This window comes from Neovison vison, chromosome 6, assembly GCF_020171115.1.
Source record: "Neovison vison isolate M4711 chromosome 6, ASM_NN_V1, whole genome shotgun sequence".
In the NCBI taxonomy this organism is placed as follows: domain Eukaryota; kingdom Metazoa; phylum Chordata; class Mammalia; order Carnivora; family Mustelidae; genus Neogale; species Neogale vison.
In genome coordinates this window covers 27,563,610-27,585,428 of record NC_058096.1, presented here as the reverse complement: position 1 = coordinate 27,585,428, position 21,819 = coordinate 27,563,610, and the positions used below count along the sequence as shown (strand labels likewise).

Sequence of the window (21,819 nt, the reverse complement as noted above, 5' to 3'; positions counted from 1 at the left end):
AGGTGGTTAAGGTGAGGCTGTTAGAAGGGGGCCCTAATTCAATATGATCTTATAAGAAGAAGAACATACACCAGGTAAGTGTGCACAGAGGATCGATACTATATAGATGCAACAAGAGGGTGACATCTGCAAGCCCAGGAGACAGGGTGCAGGGGAAATGAGCCCTTCTGGCACCTCCATCTTTGACTTCCAGCCTCCTCAACTGTGAGAGAATACGTTTCTCTTATTTAAGCCACCTGGTCTGTGGTATTTTGTTATGGCTGCCTAGAAAATGAATACACTGACCAAAGAAGCAACATCTGGAGACTCTCAGTGTATGAGGCAGCTGGAGGTACTGATATTGATATGCTTTGTCAGATAAACAATATGGCTGCCAGAAGCACAGAACCGTCCAGTTGGAATGAGAAGTCAGAGTTAACCAATACAAAAGCATAAACAAACTAGTTTTCTCTCCTTCATGACTGTCCATTTAATTCAATAGCATTTTATTGTACATGTATTAGGCAGATGGTACTCTTACAGGTTCTAATTTATGAGCACCTTATCAGTGAATGGTACCATTGTGACATCATTGAAACCTCCTCTTTCAATGATTGTTTATGGTTCCCTTATTGGTGGAAATAAAATTATCCTAGAATACCAATATACCCAAAGAAGGAAAATAATTCTGATGCTCCTTAAGAGGAGAGTTGGAAGCTATTCTTTTGTCATGGAAATTGCTCAAATCTACATTATGATTGAATGTTTCTTTCTTGCTCATGGCTTACAAATGTGTTTTGGCAACATATTAGATTTTTGGTGTTCAGAAATAGATATTCAAACTCCTTCTAAATGGAGAGAAATAGTCAAGGCAGAATACGAGTTTCCTTTGTTTACACAAGGTATCATACAGAATATTGTTAGAAACATCATTTTGATGCCACATAGAAAAATGGATTTGGTGTTAAAAACTAAATTTTTAATATAATTTTATTTTTATAAAAATTTTAGTTATTTATTTCAGGAGGGGCAGAGTGAGAAGCAGATTCCCCTATGAGCAGGGAGCCCTACTTGGGCCTTGATTTAAGTACCCTGGAATCATGACCAGAGCCGAAGGCAGATGCTTAACCAACTGAGTCACACAGGGGTCCCTAAATTTTTTATTTTAATGAAATCTTTCACTTTATTTACCTGCATGTCAAAAATCTAGAGTAATATAATTTAGGAATTACTAAATAATATCCTATGGTTATATACTTCTAACAACCATACATATTAAGGCTGACTCATGAACAGAAAAACTGACATTGGGACATACTGTTAAAATGAATTAGGATATCTGGCTATGTGTCATATGTGCAAATTTATCTAAAATTTTCAAATTTCCATCCTCTATTCATTCTAATTGTACACTTTCTAAAAAAGAAGGCCTATTAGGACACTTGAAATTTTTTTCTCATACAAAATAATTAAGACTTTAAAATTTTCTGGGAAACCATCAGAAGTAAACTGGAAATAAATGATCAAAGCTGGCAAGTGTGACTACCCTATAAATAGATTTATTTAATGATTATCTAGTAAGCATTGGTAAAAAAATATTTTTGAGGAACTAACAACTTAAATCAGAGGAACACTGATTGCCAGATTCTTGAAACTAAACCTTATTGTATGGAAATATCTTTTTTTAAATCACAGTATTGGATTCTTAGGTTACATTTAACTTTCTTATATTCAAATGTTATGAACTGGATAGAGTTCTTTTTTTTTTTTTTATCCACAATATAGAGAAACAGAAGATGTTACATTGGAAAGAAATTTGGTTTATAAATGAGGTAAAACAAGCTCTAGTTTGCTTTCTTTGGCAAGTAGCCTTCTTTGGGTGTCAGTGTTCTCATAACAAAACTGTGCCTTTTATCAGGACTGTAGCATTATTCCTAAAATTCTGTAGTTCCAGTCACTTCACAACTTTTCAAATTCCTCTGGTAGAATGTAGGATATCAATAAAATAAAATTTGTAGTTAAGTCAAAATCAAATGAGCAAATACATACGAAGACTCAAGGGAAAAGATCTCAAAAGGTGGTTGAATATATCTGAGGTGCAAAGACTTGTAAAGTGCACACATTTGTTACAAAGCCTTAAGAATCACTATGCCTGGGTGGCTCAGTGGGTTGGGCCGCTGCCTTCGGCTCGGGTCGTGATCCCAGAGTCCTTGGATCGAGTCCCGCATCGGGCTCTCTGCTCGGCAGGGAGTCTGCTTCCTCCTCTCTCTCTCTGACTGCCTCTCTGCCTACTTGTGATCTCTCTCTGTCAAATGGATAAAAAAAAAAAAAAAAAAAAAAAGAATCACTATGATCCATGATTATTATATAAAACCAGATAATATTTCAGTGATCACTTACTAAGCTTGCTTTTCTTGCCATCAGATTCAAAATTATACCTGATTTGCAAATGTGTGTATTGCATTTTGACAATCTGCATTAATTATTCTGCCCCCTCACTGCCACACCTTCACCTCCTATGCCCAGATTAGCTCGTGAAGCTCAAGATTTTTTTGAGGGGAGGGATAGCTTTCTCGATGTTAAGTTTTTCTTACAATTCCATATACGGTCAAGAATTCCATGCCGGAAGGTTAATGGCTAATTATTTGGCAACTGGTACATTAGAATTACGTACCATCTGGGCAGTGATACTTTTGTTGTCTGTTGTATTCACCATATTTCATTTTTATCAAATCTTCGGGAAATAAACCTTATTTCTCCAGAGCCTCGCAGCGACAGGCACATGTCTGCATGAATGAAGTAGACGGAGAATGTCAATATTCATTTATGTGATGATTAGTTAAGGAGAAAAGTACATTCCAGCATAAGGACTTCTGACAGCCCTTTGCTTAACTCATACTTGACTTCTCCCTTCGAGCAAGTTAACTGCTTGTGAAATTCCTAGAAAGGCGAGGGGAGAGGACCGGAGACATAGAAAGGAGCCGGGGTTCGGGACCCAGCACGGTTTTGGGACGTTATCAGGCTCAAGGGGAAAGGTTATGTCCTGGAGGAGTTCGGAAAGCCGGCGATCCGCAAGTCCTGGGCACAGAAAGAACGCTGCCCTTCGGCCTCAGCTTAGAGCTTCGTAGAACCAAGGGCAGGCTACGCGCAACCTGCCGCAGAGGCGGCTCCTAGGCAGGGCTCGCGGGGCGCGCCCTCGCCCCACCCCGGGAACGCCGGGCCCGCGCAGAGTGGGGCGGGGCCGGGGGTTGTGGGCGGGGCTCCAAGGCGGCCCGGCCCCGCCCCGCCCCGCCCCGCCGCCCCGCGGGTCACAATATAGGGTTAGGGCAGCCGGCGGGCGGGGCTCAGCGGGGGAGGAGCTGCGGGGCGGGGGAGGTGACGGCGGTTGGGGGAGGGGAGGGGAGGAGGAGTCGGGGAGGGAGGAGAACAGCGCCATTCCGGCCCGCCGCTCCCTCCGTTCCCTCTCCCTTCCCCGCAGTGGCCCGCGAGCCTCCAGCCAAGGAGCGCGCGCGCGTGACGCGGCCCGGCTCGCTCGCGCCCTCCCGCGCCCCAGCGTCCGCCGCCCGCTCATGGCCCCGGCCGCGGCGGAGAAGCCGCTCTGAGGCGAGCCGCGTGAAGTCGTGGGGCCGCCGCCGTGGCCCTAGCTGTCCGCGCCTCGCCGCCAGCCAGCGGTGCCCGCGCACGCCGGCCGCCATCGCCTTCGCGCCTGGCTGGCGGGGGCGCTGTACTCCCCGGCGGTCCGCGCAGCTCCCTGGAGCGCGGCGGAGCGCGGCGGCCAGGGCCGGCGGAGGCGCGAGGAGCCGCACACCGGCGCCTGTGTCGCCGCCGGCGCCGCGGGGGCCATGACCGTGGAGCAGAACGTGCTGCAGCAGAGCGCGGCGCAGAAGGTGAGGCGAGCCCGGGAGCCGGCGCGGCCGGGCCCCGCTCCTCCTTCCGACGTGCCGTTCTGACCCTCCTCGGTTCTGACCGGGTGCTCCCGGGCCTTTCCCCCACCGCCGCTCGGGCCTCGGCTGCCCCGGGCTTGCTCCCCCGCCGTCCGCCGCCCCTGAGCGCCGCCTTTGGGGGCGTCGCGCCCAGTGCGAGGCTGCGTGTGGGGAGTGGGGTCTAGTTAGTGGGTTTCAGTCCACTTCCTCCTTGTCGATTGTTTACCTGTAGAGGAAGGTGCGGGCTCTGTATTGGGAGCGACCCTCGCATTCCTACACTCCTCTATGGGGCTTCGGAATTAAACTTTTTTCACTTCCTCCCCCACCCCCTTTTTAAAAGAATAACCAGTTGTCATCCTTTCTGCACACAATTTGTGTTTCGAAGGTGGGAGCATGGCAGGCCTGCTATTTTGCAAGAGGGGTCTCCATGAGAATCCTGCCTGGTGGGGCAGGTTCATTTGCCAGGTGGACTCTGTGTAGAAGTAGAGAATTTGGTTTGTTCTTTTCCCTTTTTCGGTTTCCTTTTCCTTTTCCTTGTCTCTGAGTATAGAAACTGATCCTAAGAAAGAAAACCTTTCTGGCCATGTTTATTCCAGGAATCTTTTGTCCCCTAAGTTTGACCTTATTCACATTCTTCACCCTTTACTCTTGCCTCAGTCACGTATTCAAATTGTCACTCAGTTAAGTTAAAAAAATAATAATAAGTAAAATCTATGTGAAGCTTCAGGTCTTTTATATCGAATCGTGAGAGATGTTTCTTTTATTAGAGATTTTATTTTCGAATCTCAAGTGCACTATCATGGCTTGCACCATATCCTGAAGAGTTGTGGGCTCTGACTTTTTTTTTTTTTTTTTTTTTGGTCATTTTGTGTAAAGCATTTTGGGCAAAAGGAAAAGATTGTTTTAGTCGCGTCGGCATTTGGGGGGTAACTAGGGTTTACTGTGAGCAGCTATCAAAGCTGTATTTGGCTTATCTGGCTGAGTAATGAATGCCCCACCCTAGTGTAGTTTCGGCGTCGTTTCTATCCTCCTACCTGTGCTTGATTTCAGTATGAGGCCTGCTGTCCTGAAGTGGACTATCTATATACACTCACTGTCCGCTAAGTTTTTGTTTTGAGATTATTTTTAGAATTCTGATAGTGCTTGAGGTAATTGAAGATGCTCAAGAATTTTGGAAAGCAAGGATAGTGTATTGTTACTTTAGGCACTTTGGGAAAGTTTTCTTTGGAACTCTTGTGTAAGTTAACTGTTACTGGTAAACTCATTTGATTGTTGCAGACTGCAGTTTATTTACACTGCAATAATTCTCGATTTAATAGTGGGCGTTTAGAACAGTTTATCTCCTAATCCTCCTATTCTGTTTTGAATACCTTAAACTTTAGTTTTTGATGTTAAGTATGTGATAAAGTGTTAATAATACCTGGAGCAGGATCTTGTGTTCCTATGCATGCTAAGCAGTACTCTAATAGGTTTGGTATCATTTTTGCTTATAGTTCTCTTGAGTGTTGAATATTAAAGCCTGATTTAAAATGAGAAATGTCGCTCCTGTTTTTCACATCTTTTAAGTTTGAACAATGGCAAGAAGTTTGTATGTTGTCGTTGGTTCTTTTTTTTTTTTTTTTTTAAAGTTGATTTGACCAAAGTACATCTTAGCATTGAATTAGATAATGCGGATCTGCCTGGTTCAGAGATTTGTGCATAAAATTGTAGGGTCTAAAATCAAATGACTGAAAATGATGTTGGCCATCAAATCCAGTTTCCTAGTTTTATGAGCCCCCTCCTTACACAAAGGGAATAGTTGTTAATCCAGAGTAATATCATTATGATGCTATTGTTAGTGTGTGTGTCAGATCATTTTAGAGATATTGGGAAATTTTTTTAGAGCAATATTATGCATTTATTTTTATACTTCCATAATGGTATGTATGGGTTTTTTTTTTTTTTAAAGAAACAATGTGTGTGTGTGTTTTTTTAAATGCTTTTTGCATTAATATACTATTACTTTGTTACTCATATTCGAACTATTTAAAAATACTTAATGGGTATATGTACTTTAAACCATCCACTACAAATAAAATGATAGATTTAAATTCGCCAAATTAGTAACTAAGTAGGGGATGACAAGCTAGTAACTAGGAAGTGACCTTAATACTTTAGAAGAAACAAAAGTGAAACTCTTTATTTTCCCTTAGAAACTTTATGAATTATCAGGAAACAAAAAGTGTCTGGTACATATTGCATAACCAAAATTTTAGCCTATTTTCTGCTCTCCTTAAATTACAAACGTGAATGCACATGCATACTCGTTTTATGTATGTAGTTCTATTCTGGTGGTTGGAACAGTTTTTAATATTTTCAAGATTTTTTTTTCTTCCAGAAGGATGATTAGTTCATATATATGTGTGTGTGTGTGTGTGTATTTTTTTAAAGTAGCACAACACAAAGCTTTCATAAATCTTTTGTTCACCTGCAAAGTAGCTTGTCACAGTCTAAGGCAAGAGGCTGGCTGTCTTTTCCTCTGATGTGTTCTTCGCTTGATTGCTAGAGTTTGGCCGCGGTAGGAAGTTAAAAGATGTAGTAAAACTGCAGAAAGCTGCGCTTATGAAGTTTAAGTGTTATAGATTAGGTAGAGTTGGTTAAATCCTATTCATAATTTTGGTCTTGAACAGGTATCTTTAACATTTGTGCTTGATATTTTACCTAAGTGTACCATCCTTAGATCTCAAAACTTTGATACATGCATAGCTTCAGGTCCCAAATGAGTATTCCTTAGGGCTGTGGTAGAAGGCTTCCTCCCAGGGATCAAATTGATTTATAGAGGGAAGTGAGTTGGGTACTGTGTGCATTAAATGCATCCTTTTGATTTGAATAAAATATAAGATTCATAAAGGCAGCTATTTTGCCTATTTTGTTTCACCCTAGAGCTTGGAATGGTTTCTTTCTTTCTTTTTTAAGAATGGTTTCTTGTACATAGTAGGTTTCAGTAAATACTTGGTGAGTGAAATAATGAGTGAATGTTTTCTAAAAGGAATGTAAGTGCAGTAATTGTTTTAGTTTCCAAACTGAATCTCGAGATTAAATTATTGAGAAACTTGGGACTACTGTTGGAATATAGGCTGTGTAGTGGAAAGACTGTACGGTGTGGGTTGGGTCTAAATCACCTCTCTATGACCTTGGACAAGTTATTAATTGCCTCTGAATCTTCCCTTAAAGCCTTAAAGTTAGTATGATTAGGCGTGAGCAATTCTTTTAGATTTGAATGTTTAGTGGAGCTAACCAATCATTCATTTCTGGATAGGGAGGACAAAAAAGAAATACTAGAGGATGAAGCAGAAGGAGTTTTATCAATCAGTGGTAAACTGTCACTTAATTATGGTGGGGCGGGGTCAAGTGGCAAGGATGTCACAGATCAGCCAATTTAAGAGTTAAAGCAAAACTTGGAAAACAATGCAAGCTGGATACAAGGTAAATTTTTTAGTTAAATTATATAGTATTTTCTAATTTAGGTATCATTTAAAAGTTGTAAAAATACAGTATAGCATTTCAAAGGACAGTGAAAGTTATATAAATCACTGTAAACATTACTTAAAAGGGGTATTCTTTGGTACTAAATAGTGATTATGTTGTTATTAGCAGCGTAAGAATTGGTATGGGCAAGAGATAGGGATCCAGCTGCTCATTCCCTTGTTCCTTCTCTTGCTCACCTAATTTTGGTTTGTATACTAACACTGTATCCAGCTGCCTTAATGAAGTCTCATCAGTTTTAATAAATATTTTATTGACTTTAATATTCTCTATATATAGTTCATGTCATTTGCGAGTAGTTATCACTCTGACTTATCCCTTGTTAATAGTCATACTTCTTTTTTCATTTTTTTATTGCTTTCGCTGAGATTACAGAATACTGCTAGCATTAGTGTTAGTTTCTGTTATGTATTCTTTCATTTTGATATGGAGATTTCCTTATAATCGTAATGTTTTGAAATCAGATTTATATGTTAATTCATTATCAAATGCCTTTTTCTTTTTCCTTTTTTCAGTGACCAGTGTGATAATTTGTATGTCAAAAATAGACACAAAAATTGTTATAGATAACATATATGGAATGTTATATATACCTATGTTAAGGAATTGTGCTTAGATTCTTTGAAACTTTATATTCATTTAATTTTCCCAAACATTATTATTAGGTGAACACTGTTTTTTTTTCCCCCTTCCCCCTACACGTTGTGGTTGAGGAAACGGTATTAGAGAAGAACTAAAGGAACATTTCATTGATGGTATGTATTGGGGGTGGAATTTAAACTCAGGGTTATGAGACTCACGGGCTCTTAACCATTATGCTGTGCTATATTGCTTTCTGGTAAAATCTCATGTAGTCATCATGATGCCTCCAAAATCAGTATGCTAAATTTTGATCTGGAATTTACTTATTCTTAAATGAGATTGGTTATGGAGTTTGCTTTTGTACGTATGGCCTATCAAGGTAATGTTAGCTCATAAAATCATTAGAAAGCTTTTTAGGTTTTCCTTTGTTTTTGGAATTGTTTAGTGCAGGATTAGGTTAAATCATTCAAAATTGGTGGTATTTAGACATGTTTTATCATCTAACCTCAGTACTTACTACTGTAAAGATTTGGTGAATATGACTATAGCAGGCTGACCATGTATCTAGAGCAAGTTTTAGACAAGCTTTCCACATTTTGACAGTTAACCTTTTAGGTTTTCTGCCTCTTCCAGAATCAATTTTAAAAATGCTTATAGATTTAGATTTGATTTCATTTAGATGTATATGTATGTAAGTGTGTACATATCTATATATCTATATCTATCTATCTGATGTTTTCTCTTAAATCTATGTCGATAGATTCTGTTATTATTCCTGATTGTTTTGTTTTGTTCTCAGTAATGTTTGCCAGGTTGTTGATCTTTTTTACCAGTATTTCCCTAATCCAATTCTTTGGTTCCTTTATACTTTCTGTGTATCTTCGAATTTATTAATTTTTACTTTTGTATTTAGTATTTCTACCTTTCTGCTTTTGGGGGGGTAGTTATTGTTGCTCTTTTTATATGTGAATTCAACATTTAGTGAGTTTCTAGTCGTATATTTTTATTTTTATTTTTTTTAAAGATTTTATTTATTTATTTGAGAGAGAGAGTGTGAGAGAGAGCATGAGCGAGGAGAAGGTCAGAGAGCGAAGCAGACTCCCCATGGAGCTGGGAGCCTGATGTGGGACTCGATCCCGGGACTCCAGGATCACGCCCTGAGCCGAAGGCAGTCGTCCAACCAACTGCGCCACCCAGGCGTCCCTCTAGTCGTATATTATTAACAAGCATTTTGGGCTGTGGGTTTTCATCTGATTTTGTTTGGGATTTGACTTCATTTTTCTTTTAACGTTTAAAAGATTTTTTCTTTTCTGGTATACCTCCTAAGATGTTGCATTTTTTAAATTCTTGATTTATGTTTCAATGTACTGTTTAGAAAACATGATTTCTGACAGTTTTAGAAATTAAGATTTTCTTATGACTATGTGAGGTTTTAATGAGCATATGAAAAGGACGTGTATTTGAAAGTTAGAGTTCTGTATTTATATATTAAATAAACACAGTGTGATTTGAATATTTCATGGTTTTTTTCTTGTGTCAAATTCTGAGAGATGTTGATGAAATTTTAATGTAGTCTCATCAAATTCTTATTTCTAATGGATCTAATCTAAACTTGCGTGCTTTTTTAGTCTTTTAGTAGAATTTAATCATTTATGTATATGGTGGTAACTGATTAAAAATACTGTTTTGTCATCTGAGTTTCCATTTATTAGTTTTGTTTTTGTCCACTCAGTTTAGATGGATTGATGAAGTTTTCATGTTTCACCTCCCCTACCCTTGCCTCTTTGTATCTTCTATGATTAACAAATCTTTCTCCTTTCTACTCTTATTTATAAACAAATATATATCTAAACATTTTTCTGATTGTGTCAGAACGAACAGTTTTCTCTCTTTCCATATGTCCCCAATAAGAAAGACTTTTTAGCATATTTTTATTTACAACATTCCTGATTTTATTGGGTTAATATGGAATTATATTCTAAATGATGGCATTTTACATTTTTAAAGATGCACCTTACATCAAAAATACTACTTGTGTTATAAACACATTAGTAGCCAATTTTTTTTAATTAAGTATTTAGTTTTATGGCAGATTTAATACTGTTTGATGTTATTCTACTTTTTTGTAGATAAGTTAACTCTTTGTGTAAGTTTGAAAGATTTCCTCTTTGGTTTTAGAATCCAGAAACTGTGTGTGTGTGTGTGTGTGTGTGTGTGTGTGTTCTTAACAGTTCTTCCTAGGATTTTTGGTCTGAAAACTTTCATGTTCTTCTCAGGAAAAAGCTGTATATTTTAAAATTATTGTTTCTATTCTATTCCTTCTCCCGTGCCCTCCTTCCGTAATGACATTATTTGATTAGATACCATTCATCTCTCTTACTTCCTACAAATTTTATTTTGTAATTTCTTTTTCTCCTTTTTTTTTGTCCTGTATGTTGAGGTAAATTTTTAGTTTGATTGTACAAATTATTATTTTTGTACTGTCAGTTGTGAATGTACTGCTTCCATAGGTGGTCATTGGCTTTTTTTTTTTTTTTTTTTTTTAAGATTTTACTTATTTATTTGACAGAGAGAGCTCACAAGTAGGCAGAGAGGCAGGCAGAGAGGGGGAGAAGCAGGCTTCCTGCTGAGCAGAGGGCCTGATGGGGGGCTAGATCCCAGGACCCTGAGACCATGACCTGAGCCTGAGGCAGAGGCTTAACCCACTGAGCCTCCCAGGTGCCCGGTCATATACTTTTTTGAGGGCTTGTTTTAATAATCTGCATTTTAGTTGTGAAATAAGCAGAGTTGAATTAATCATAAATATTGATTTATGATTAGTTTTCTATGCAAATGTTTCATTTTTTTATGAATTACTTATTAACTTTTAAAAAAAAGATTTTATTTATTTATTTGACAGAGAGAGAGAGATGTCACAAGTAGGCAGAGAGGCAGGCAGAGAGAGAGGGGGAAGCAGGCTTTCCACTGAGCAGAGAGCCCGATGCGGGGCTTGATCCCAGGACCCTGAGATCATGACCTGAGCCGAAGGCAGAGTCTTAACCCACTGAGCCACCCAGGCACCCACTTATTAACTTTTTTTTTTTTTTTTTAAGATTTTATTTATTTATTTGTCAGAGAGAGTGAGCACAGGCAGACAGAGAGGCAGGCAGAGGCAGAGGGAGAAGCAGGCTCCCTGCTGAGCAAGGAGCCCAATGTGGGACTCGATCCCAGGACGCTGGGATCATACCTAAGCCGAAGGCAGCTGCTTAACCAACTGAGCCACCCAGGCATCCCCACTTATTAACTTTTAATAATATTTATGAATTTTACTTTTTAATAACAAATGCATAAATCCTACTTAAAGCAAAAGCTGTAACTTTGAAAGTAACCTCTGTCTAACCAAACAGTCTTTCATTTCCATCCCTCTATTTTGATTTGCGATTATAATCATCTTGAATCCTACGTTTTTCTTCCCTTTAACTTCCTTTTTATTGTAGCTCTATGAATTCTTGAAGATACATATTTTTAATTTTCATTGTTTTGACTTTCAAAACTTTTTTTCTACCTTGATAGCTAAAAGATATACATGTGTCTCTTCTACTGAGAGTTTTAAAGTTATGTTTGGAACATTTAAACCTTATTCCATCTTCATTTGCTTTTTATAACAGGTATGAGGTGGGGATCCAATTTAATTTTCATTATATATGATTTTTTGTTTTGTTGTTATTAATTTTACCTCATTGAAAAGTTAATGCTCTCCCCTACTGAAATGACAAGCCATTTTAAATCATATACAAAAGCTCTATATGGTGCTTTTTTTCCCCCCTTGAGTTGTCTTATGTTTCATCCTTCATTTGTGAATACCGTCCTGTCTTCATTGCCATAGCTTCATAATAATCTGTAGTACTGGAAAAGTAGGTTTGCTTTTCTTCTTCCAAAGTGTCATTACACTTTATTTTCCTTAGAAATGAATAGAATAATCTTACCAATCTTAGAATAATCTTACCAAGTCCTCTGAAAAACGCTTGAGTTTTTATTAACTCAAGTGATTGTATAGACCAGTTTGGGATCATTAACATATTTATGGTATTGACTCTTTCTAGCCTTGAACAGAGTATACTTCTTTTATTTATGTCTTCTTTAATATCTCTTCATTTTATAATGTTAACTGTAGGATTTTTGTACATCATTTATTCTAGATGGTAATTTTTGATAATAATTATATGTGCTTTAAAATATTTGTTATTTGTTACTGGTGTGTACACATGCAACTGGCTTTTGTATATTGATCTTGTATCTAGCCATCTTGCTGAACTTTTCTATTTTAATACTTTTCCAGAGGTGATTTTGGATTTTCTGTGTAAAAGATTATATCATGAATAAATTATGACAGTTATTTATTTCTAATTTTTATGTCTGTAATTTTATTTTTTTCTTATTGTACTAGATAAGATCCCTAATAAAAGTTGATTAGAAGTGATGGTAATAGATATTATCTTACTACTGATTTTTTTTTTTTTAAAGATTTTATTTATTTGACAGAGAGAAATCACAAGTAGGCAGAGAGGCAGGCAGAGAGAGAGAGGGGAGAAAGCAGGTTCCCTGCGGAGCAGAGAGCCCGACGCGGGGCTCGATCCCAGAACCCTAGGATCATGACCTGAGCCGAAGGCAGAGGCTTTAACCCACTGAGCCACCCAGGCGCCCCTCTTATTACTGATTTTAAAGGACAGTTCCCTACTTTGGTACCTAATGGGTTTTTAAAGTATTTACATGTGTTAGTTGTATAAACTTACATGTTATAAAAAGGCTTCTGTTTCTAAAGAACTGAAGAATATTGTAAACTTTTAAGTTTTGATGTTCATGTATGTTTTCCTCATGACTCATGAAAGTTACACTCCAGATGCCCAGAATAAGTGGGGAGATGGTTTGTCAGTTACTTTTCTGTCATCCTACCTCCTATAAAATCAGACATGGTGAGTATGGTATCACAGCTTACAATAATCATTAATGTTATAATATATGAAAGACCAAATTTGGCTTGTAAAAGCCGTTTTGGAATGTCACTATGCAATGTGGCTAAGTAGAGGAAGTGAAAGTTGAACTTATAAAATGACCACTTGTGTTTATTTTGGCAAACTTGTCCTAATTTTCAAGACTATTCTCCTTGCTGGGATATTTTATTTTATACACATGATGGGTAATTTTGAAAGTTTTCTCCTTTTCTTCCTTCAGTTAACTGTTTAGCACAATCTGTGCTTTTTAAAAATTACCTGGTCTTAATATTTTAGTTACCAGCAATATTTTCCTTGTCTTTTTAGCCTTTTGGTATAGGTTTAGATCAGACTTTCTTACAGTGTGGTTTGTAGACTATTCATTTCCTGTGGAGCTTGCTAAAACTGTAGAATCCTGTGCCTCACCCCCGACTTACTATTTCAAGCACAAGAGTTGGACTAGGACATTCTTAATGGGAATCCCAAATGGTTCTTCTGTACTTAAAGTTTGAGGACCACTAGTTGAAATTAATTCTTAGTGATAAGAATGCTTCAGCACTTGTGTAAATTGGCTGTGGGGCACCTCCAGGGCTTGAATTATTACAGTACGCCCAATTTAACGGTGGAGCAGTCTCCGAACATACAGACTTTCTTCTATTTCAGGTGTTTCTCCCCGTCAGTTCACTGATACTTTCCTTTTGTAAGGGAAATGCCTTTTGGCTTGGCTTTCAGGGCAACATCTGGATGGAAACCCAAAGCTGCAGGTGCATAGGTGGGACACTTGCCCCCCAACCCCAAACTCAGTAGGGCAGATTTAGTCTTTCTGTTAATTGACTGATACATTAAGGAGTTGGGAAACAATTGTACATACTAGGGTTGTAGTCTTCCTCTTTCTCTTCTTTTTGGAGTGTGTGTGTGTGTGTGTGTGTATTAATCGTTTCTGAAAGGGGTGTGTGTGTGTGTGTGTGTATGTGCACGCGCGTGAGCGCACCAAAGCATATGCAAAGTTATGTATACCTAAAATAAATATAATAACTTATTACCCTTTGTGTCATCCTAGACATAAAACATAACATCTTTTTATTCTAGCCATTTCCTTTGTGCCTCACTCAACCTGTCCCTTCCTTCCACATCCTGCTAGTTGCTATCTTGACCTTTCCAAGTTAATGTTACTGTGGTATGGTTTACAAAAACCAAAATAAAACCACCCCCCACCTTTTTTCAAGATTTTATTTATTTATTTGAGAGAGAGAGACAAAAGTAGCGACAGAGAACATGTTTGGGGAGGAGAGGAAGAGATAGGCTTAGTAGGGAGCCCAGCATGGGGCTTGAATCCAGAACTCTTGAGATCTTGACCTAAGCCAAGGGCAGACGCTTAGTGACTGAGCCACCCAGGTGCCCCAGACACCCATTTAAAGTATATAATTAGACAAATTTTGGCAACTCCAAAAGATACACTTGTGTCACCCTTTCTATTTAGTATCTCCACACTCCTATTCCAGGTGAGCATTGATCTGATTTCTGTTACTACAGGCCAGTGTTGGTTTTCTTAGGTCTTCACATAAATGGAATCTTAAAATTCCTTTTTTTTTTTTTTTTTTTTGCATTTGGCATTTTTTTTTTCTCCGCAAAATGCTTTTGAGATTGAGCCACATTATTCATATGTTAGTAGTTCCTTTTTAGTGCTGAATGATAATTCATTATATGAATATTACAAACCATGTAAACATGTTTCTATTGGTGGGCTTTTGGGTTGTTTCCAGTTCTTGGCCCTTATAAGTGATTTGTTACATGTACATTTTTAAGTACCTCTTTGAGGAGACATATTTGCATTTCTCTTGTTCAAATACAGAGGAGTAAAATTGTTATAAAAGATTGCTACATGGTTATTCTAAGTGGTTGTACTGTTGTATATTATCATCAGCAATGTATGAGAGTTAAAGTTGGTCTACTTCTTTGTCAGCACTTGGTATAGTTAACTTTTATGTTTTAGCCATTTTGGTATGTATGTAGGGGTACCTGATTGTGGTATTAATTTATATTAAATCCTGTAGAATCCTGTGCCTCACCTGTGCCTTAATTTATATTAAATCCTGTAGAATCCTGTGACTTGTGATTTTAAACATTTTTTTCATGTGCTTATTGACCATTTTTGGAGGATTTTTAAATATTGCTTCTCATATACAATTGATCCTTGAACAATAGAGGGGGTGGGGCACTAACCCCTCCCCCCCCACCCCTCCATGTAGTCAGAAATCTGTGTATACCTTTTGATTCTCCCACTCTTCAGCTACTAATGGCCTACAATGACTGGAAGCCTTACTGATATAGTCAATTAATACGTGTTTTGTATTTTATATGTATTACATACTGTATTCTTTTTTTTTTTTTTAGAAGATTTTATTTATTTATTTGAGAGGGAGAGAGAGAACAGAGGGGGAATGAGAGGGAGACTGATGCAGAACTCAATCCCAAGACCCTGAAATCATGACCTGAGCCAAAGGCAGATGCTTAACTGCTGACACACCCAGGCTGTATTCTGTATATACTGTATTCTTACAGTAAAGTAAGCTAGAGAAAAGAAAATGTCAGGATGTCTGGGTGGCTCCGGCGGTTAAGTGTCTACCTTTGGCTCAGGTTATGCTCCAGGGTCATGGGATCAAGCCTTGCCTTGGGCTTCCTGCTCAGTGGTAAGTCTGCTTCTCCCTTTCCTCCCAACTCATGCTCTCTTTAGCTATGTCTGTGTCTCTCTCCCTCAAATTAATAAGTAAAATATTGAAAAAAAAAAGAAAAAATGTTATTAAAATCAAAAGGAAGAGGAAATACATTTGCAGTACTGTAGTATATTTAATTTTTAAAAAGTCACATATAAATGGATTTGCACAGTTCAAACCTGTACTGTTCAAAGGTCAACTGTTTTATCCAGTTTTACATTCTTATAGGATCAGCAGTAAGAGTAGCTAGTTAATTATTCCATACCCGAAAATAGCTAAAAAAGCTAAGGATGTTGCTAGAGCTACAACATTTTAGGAGCAAGTACTGATAGGCTCCTAAAACAAAATAAAACTCCACAGTCTGTCCTTCATTTTATTATTTTTCAAAACAGTTGGTAAAAATGCTCCCTGCTGAAGAATGACAACCCTTTTCAGGGGTGCCTGGGGGGCTCAGTTGGCTAAGTGTGTGGCTCTTGGTTTTACCTCAGGTCATGATCTCAGGATCAACCACCCTGTCAGGCTACCGTTCGGTAGGGAGTCTTCTTCCCCTCTCTCTCTCCCTCCGCTACCCCCTTTGTGCTCGCTCGCTCTCTTTCAAATAAATCTTTTTAAGAAAAATAGAAAATCCTTTTCCTCATGCCTCAAGCTAACGTTGAATTAATGTCTTTGATAATTGATAACACACACAAGAGAAATCTTTATGATGTGTTTTTTGTTCTACAGGGTATAAAATATTTTAACATTGTAGTTGGTTTGGAAATTTAGAAAGAACTTGGAGGACCAAGTTGGCTGGGCTTGAGTCCAACTGGACCAAGTTGGATGGGTGGGCTGAACTGTGGAGAGGTAAGCATTTGGGTCAGAAAGACTTTTCTTACTGTTTTTGGTCCATGAGAGAACAAGAAAGAAGAGCCTGTTTTGAGCTGGAAAAGGAAACAGCTCTTGCTTGCTGGGTTTTTGTTGGTGCTGTTCAGCCTGGAAGTGGGTGAGGTAGAGGTGATGGTACCTGGCCTGAGGGCAGGATTGGCTGAGAGCTGAGAGCTAGGTTTTCAGTGAAACTGGGTGTGGGGGAGCAGTGTGGAGAGAGGGACAGGAATGAAGAAGCATTAGCTGCAAAGGTCCATTACTGTGGTAACACTAATGTGAGAACCAGTGGTACACTCCCATATACACTGGTGTGTATGTTACAGTTCATGCCAAAATACGTGCGAAATCAAGTATCTGCTTTCTTTGGGGTAGAGCTACAGAAACAACTTTGAGCTGGGGTGTGGGGTTTGCTGAGGCCTCTGAGCTGGTCTGGGTTTCTCATCAAGAATGCCTTTGAAGTCTTCGCATGAGGCTTTAGACTATGGGGCAGAGCAGGGCTAAGGAAGATTTAAAGGAAACTAGCAGCAGTCCAGTATCTCTGGCTTAAAATGCTCAATTTTTAGAAGCAGCAGCTTTCTGCACAGGCCTCCTGGGGTCAGTGGATACTCTTTGTGCCTATTTTGATCACACCATATAGATTCTCAGAACTGACTTCTGGGTTTCTTCCCCAGTGGGACCAGGTCCTCAGTTCAGCGATAAGACTGCAGAACTAACAGAAGACGGATGGTATGTGTTTCCATTCTTGCTGGTGACTTTTTAGGAGAAGGGCACCCTTGCACTGGAGCCTGTTACAGCACTGGCTCGATAGATGAAGACAGCATAGGAGATGGCTGGGTTCAACTCTTGGTAGGAAGCCTAGATTTCTGGGGCTGTGGGAACCAGGGTAAGCCCCTCAGGGCATGGGTCCTGTGTGAGGGGGTATGGTCCTAGGTCTCTGTGAATATTGATTTTATTTGGTGTTGCCATTGGCTTACTCTTGGCCATCTTGAAGTTGGAGGTTGGCTCAGGCAAACTCTAGCCTCAGGGTTTATAGTTTTCTGATGGAAGCGAATGCCTTCTGTGCATTCTAGACTGTGCTTGTGGTGATCAGGGACCTTCTACCCCTGGGAACTGCCAGAATTGCTGTAGAGCTCAAAGCTCTCTGGATTTAATGTACAAAGGGAGGTGGCTGACCTACAGAACCTTTGTTCTTCCTCTTACTGCTGCATTAGGATTTCAAGGGGCTCTCTGTAGAGAAGAGGGAGTGGGGCTGTGGGAGGGTCAGGATTCAGGCCAGGGGGTGTGGTGGGGAAGTACTGGGAACCAGCTGCCTCCATGTTTTCCTTACTGATCATTTTTATATCATGTACAAATAATTTGTATGTTGCTGTTGAATTGTAGAAATTTATATATTCTGAAAGTTTCTTTCATTATATGTATATATTTTTTCTTAATGTGTATGTAGCTTGTCTTTTTATTTTCTTACCTGTTTTGTGAAGTCTAAATATTTTAAAATTGATGTTCATTATCCTATTTTTTTTCTTCCATAGGTAGTGCTTTGACCTAGTTTTCTAAACTTTAGTTTATAAAATTTTTTTCCTGTGTTTTCTTCTAAAATGTTTTATTAGCATTTACACTGAGGTGTCTGATCTATGTAGAGTTTACTTTTTTGTGTGTTCTGAGATGTAAGAATCAAGGTTCATATGAAATAAATGAACCTTTGTGTTGTAGTTCACTTATACTTCTGGATACGCCAGAAGTGTTCTGTTGCTGATAAGTTATTCATTTACATTTTTATGGACCATTGAGATTTTTTTTTTCCTGTGAAATTCACATTTGTTTCTTTTAGGTTGGTTTTACTTTTTTTTTTTTTTTTATTTGAAGGAGTCTGTTATAGTCTAAATACTTTTTTTAATGTGTTTTGTATCTTTTCCCATTTCAGGAGTTCTTTTTACTCTCTTTATGGATCCCTCTCATGAAGAGAAGTTTATTTTAATTTAGTCTTATTTGTAATTAGTTGCCTTGAATTTCCATACCGTGTTTTTTTTTTTTTATTTTACGATTTTATTTATTGAGAGTGAGGGAGAGCTAGAGATCACAGAAGAAGAGGAAGAGGGAGCAGCAGACTTGTTGCTGAGCAGGGAGTCCAATGCGGTACTTGATAACCAGACCCTGAGATGACCTGAGAAGACCTTTAATGGACTAAGCCACCCAGGCGTACCCCTGAACCCCCAATATACTACTTTATAAAGATAATCTCTTTTATCGCCCTCTACTGTTTTTCTTGTTTTACCCTAGTATTTAAGTCTTATTCCACTAGGATTTGATTTTACACCTTGAGTAGGTGGCCAAATTAACTTTTTCCTTCTGGAAAACCAGCAACTTTATTGAAAAGTTCTTCTTTCTTCCCATTAATGCTTCACCTGATGACAAAATTTTTTTTCTTGACTTTGGGCCTTTTTAAAGGAAAACAGATCTCTGGGACTCTCAAAGTATTTTTTTTTTTTTTTATCACTTTACTGAAGTTTGCATAAATATAACTAGGCATAAATTTATTATGTTCTATTATGTGGCTCTTATGCACTAAAACCAAAAATCAACTAATAGATGTAAGTAAAGCTAGAAAATTAGTTAAATTTAGATTAACAAGGTTAACTTGACATATGGGAGTGTTTTACAGAAGCTAACTTAAGCACTTGCAACTTCAACCAAGGAAATTAATATATGTGTATCAGGACATTCTTGTAAGATATTATTATTAAGCTTTGGAAGTAGATTTTACTGCTGTTGTCATCCACATTACTTTTGTGAACTTGTTAGTCAGTTGATAGCCATTGTCTTAGAGTGGTGTTCTCAGCCTTTTTGTTTTAAATCTTCACAGATGTACCTCCATGTTTGATCACACTTTATTTTTGTCTTTTTATTTTTTGCTAAAGCTCTGTAAATGTAATTATTATAGAGTCTTTGAAGCAGAATGTTGTATGGTTTAGTGCAAAGTGGAATATACTTCCTGCAAATAAGAGGTAACAATTACAGCTTACTTTTTTTTTTTCATCAGTGTTGCCTGATTCTTTTTTTTTTCCAATTTATTTATTTTCAGAAAAACATTATTCATTATTTTTTCACCACACCCAGTGCTCCATGCAAGCCGTGCCCTCTATAATACCCACCACCTGGTACCCCAACCTCCCACCCCCCCGCCACTTCAAACCCCTCAGATTGTTTTTCAGATTGTTTACAGCTTACTTTTAAGTTAGTGCCGATAAATATTATTTGTTAAAACCCGTGAGTGCTTTGCCTTGTGAACGTATCTTGGGGTCTGGACAATCGAGAGGGTGAGATACTACTATGCGTTGTGATAACTGCTTTGCAGACACTTTGAGATAGTATTATGTATTGGAGTAATAATGTGTTGTAATTATTGCTAGCTGCCTTAGGAGTTGTAGTTTCTTATGGTGAAGGTTTTAAACCTTCTCAAGTGTGCTGCCAAAAATATTTAGTATTTGAATGCATATTACAAACACAAAAATGTTGAGAATTATTTGGTAGAAAGATAGCATATAGCCCCAGCTATTGGGCAAGAGTTCTGTGAGTATGTCAGTTTTTGCTCTGTGAACTGTCAGTACATGTATTTAAATTCTTCACATTTGGACTGTGTTGTACAGTAAAATTTGGCTACTAATACGATACTGTGTTTGTACTTCCTAACTGGGGGGATTTTCTAAGGTTTAGTCTTTGATTTTCTGCCTTCTTCCTTTGTAAGCTGTCTTTGAGAGATCATGTATTTTCTCACTTCTATATGTTCATTAGTACTAAGTTTGTATATTCAAAATTAATTAAATGTTATACCATGAGATAAACTCTTGTTTCAGGTTTTCAGTTGCCTGTTGTACATTTATGCTTACTACTCATTCATCTCGTTATCATGTCTGTGCATTTAATTACTATTTCTTTGAAGCAGATTGAGAAGTAAGTAGTACACAGAAAGCTTATAGTTTGGTGGTGGTGGGACACGTCAGAAATGCATATATGATATTCGAAGTTAAATGAAATATTTATAAGATGTATTGGTAGGACGAAGAAGAGGATCTAAGAAGAATAGGAAAGGCTTTGTTGAGGAGGGAGTGGTTGAAATGAAAGGAGGACTACTAGGTAGATTGACAGTTACCATTCTAGGCAGGGAAGTCCATGAACAAGGGAAAACAAACAGAAGAATTTGGTGCCATCTGTTATCTACCAGTAGCTTCATGGGGCTAGATATGATATAATAAAAAATAAATATTTAGTCTTTTTCCCAGGTTCCTGTCACAGAGCCTGTAGAATCCTTGGAATTTACTGTCTTTTGTATGCTGATGAGTTAACTCCTTCTAAAACCAACCTCAGAAAACCAACCACTGTGATTAGAGAGTTGGAATTTTCAGCCCACTCCCCAGTCCAGCGGCCAGGAGAGGGACTGTAGATTGAGTTCAGTCACCGATGGCCAAAGATTTAGTCAATCATACCTATGTATTGAAATCTCTAGTGCCTTCCATACTTTTAATAAGTGCTCAGTTAAAAAAACAAGTGCTCTGTTAATGAATGGCAGTTCTAGGCAAGAACTTAGCATATATGGTTAGTTTTTCCCTTCCTAATTATTTTTGAGACTTATTTCCTTAAAAATACAGAATTACATCATTAATGTATTGTTAGAATATAAAAATTGCTTTTAAGAAAGCTCTATTAATAAGGGTCCAATTAGGATACAGAAACCACACAGTAATTTGAATAGGGAAAGTTTAGTATAGGGAAGTATTCACCAGTAACATATGATTGGCTACAAAAATGTAAAGAAAACTAAAGAATAATGGAAGGATTAAATTTGGGAGAGGTTTGCCGTCAGACTGAGTTTCAGTTCTTGCTGTAGATGTGATAGAAGTCCACTGGATGGTGGACATGTTTGCTGAGGTGCTGAAGACTGGGACATTGATGCAAATAGCCTTATTGGACCGAAAAAGAAAGTTGTTTAGAATATATGCTTTATTTTATTTATTTATTTTTTTTGAATATATGCTTTATTAAACTTAGCACTATGTCTCTATGATTGGACTTCCTAGTAGTCAGTAGGGTGCATTATGTCTGTAATGAGTATGATCGCAAACTGTATTTGCTTTAACAAAGGAGTTAACTGTGACACATATAGCTGTGAGGAATTATATAGTATTCTAGTTTGAGAGTTCTATGTAGAGTGTATTTGTTTTGTTTTATTAGTATAAGGGATTTTATTTTTGGACTCCCAAGTTCATT

General features: G+C 38.1%; 1 protein-coding gene across 3 annotated transcripts in view; it reads left to right on the top strand.

Moving 5' to 3' along the window:
• Nucleotides 1-3,612: 3,612 nt before the first annotated feature.
• USP25 (ubiquitin specific peptidase 25) overlaps nucleotides 3,613-21,819 on the top strand; it is a 134,875-nt gene continuing 116,668 nt past the window's right edge. For 2 of the 3 annotated variants that reach the window (XM_044251102.1, XM_044251101.1), the window contains exon 1: nucleotides 3,613-3,866. In XM_044251102.1, the coding sequence (XP_044107037.1) occupies nucleotides 3,822-3,866 (45 nt within the window). In that variant the 5' untranslated portion in view covers nucleotides 3,613-3,821. The remainder of the gene's footprint in view (nucleotides 3,867-21,819) is intronic. The other variant, XM_044251103.1, reaches the window with a different exon arrangement.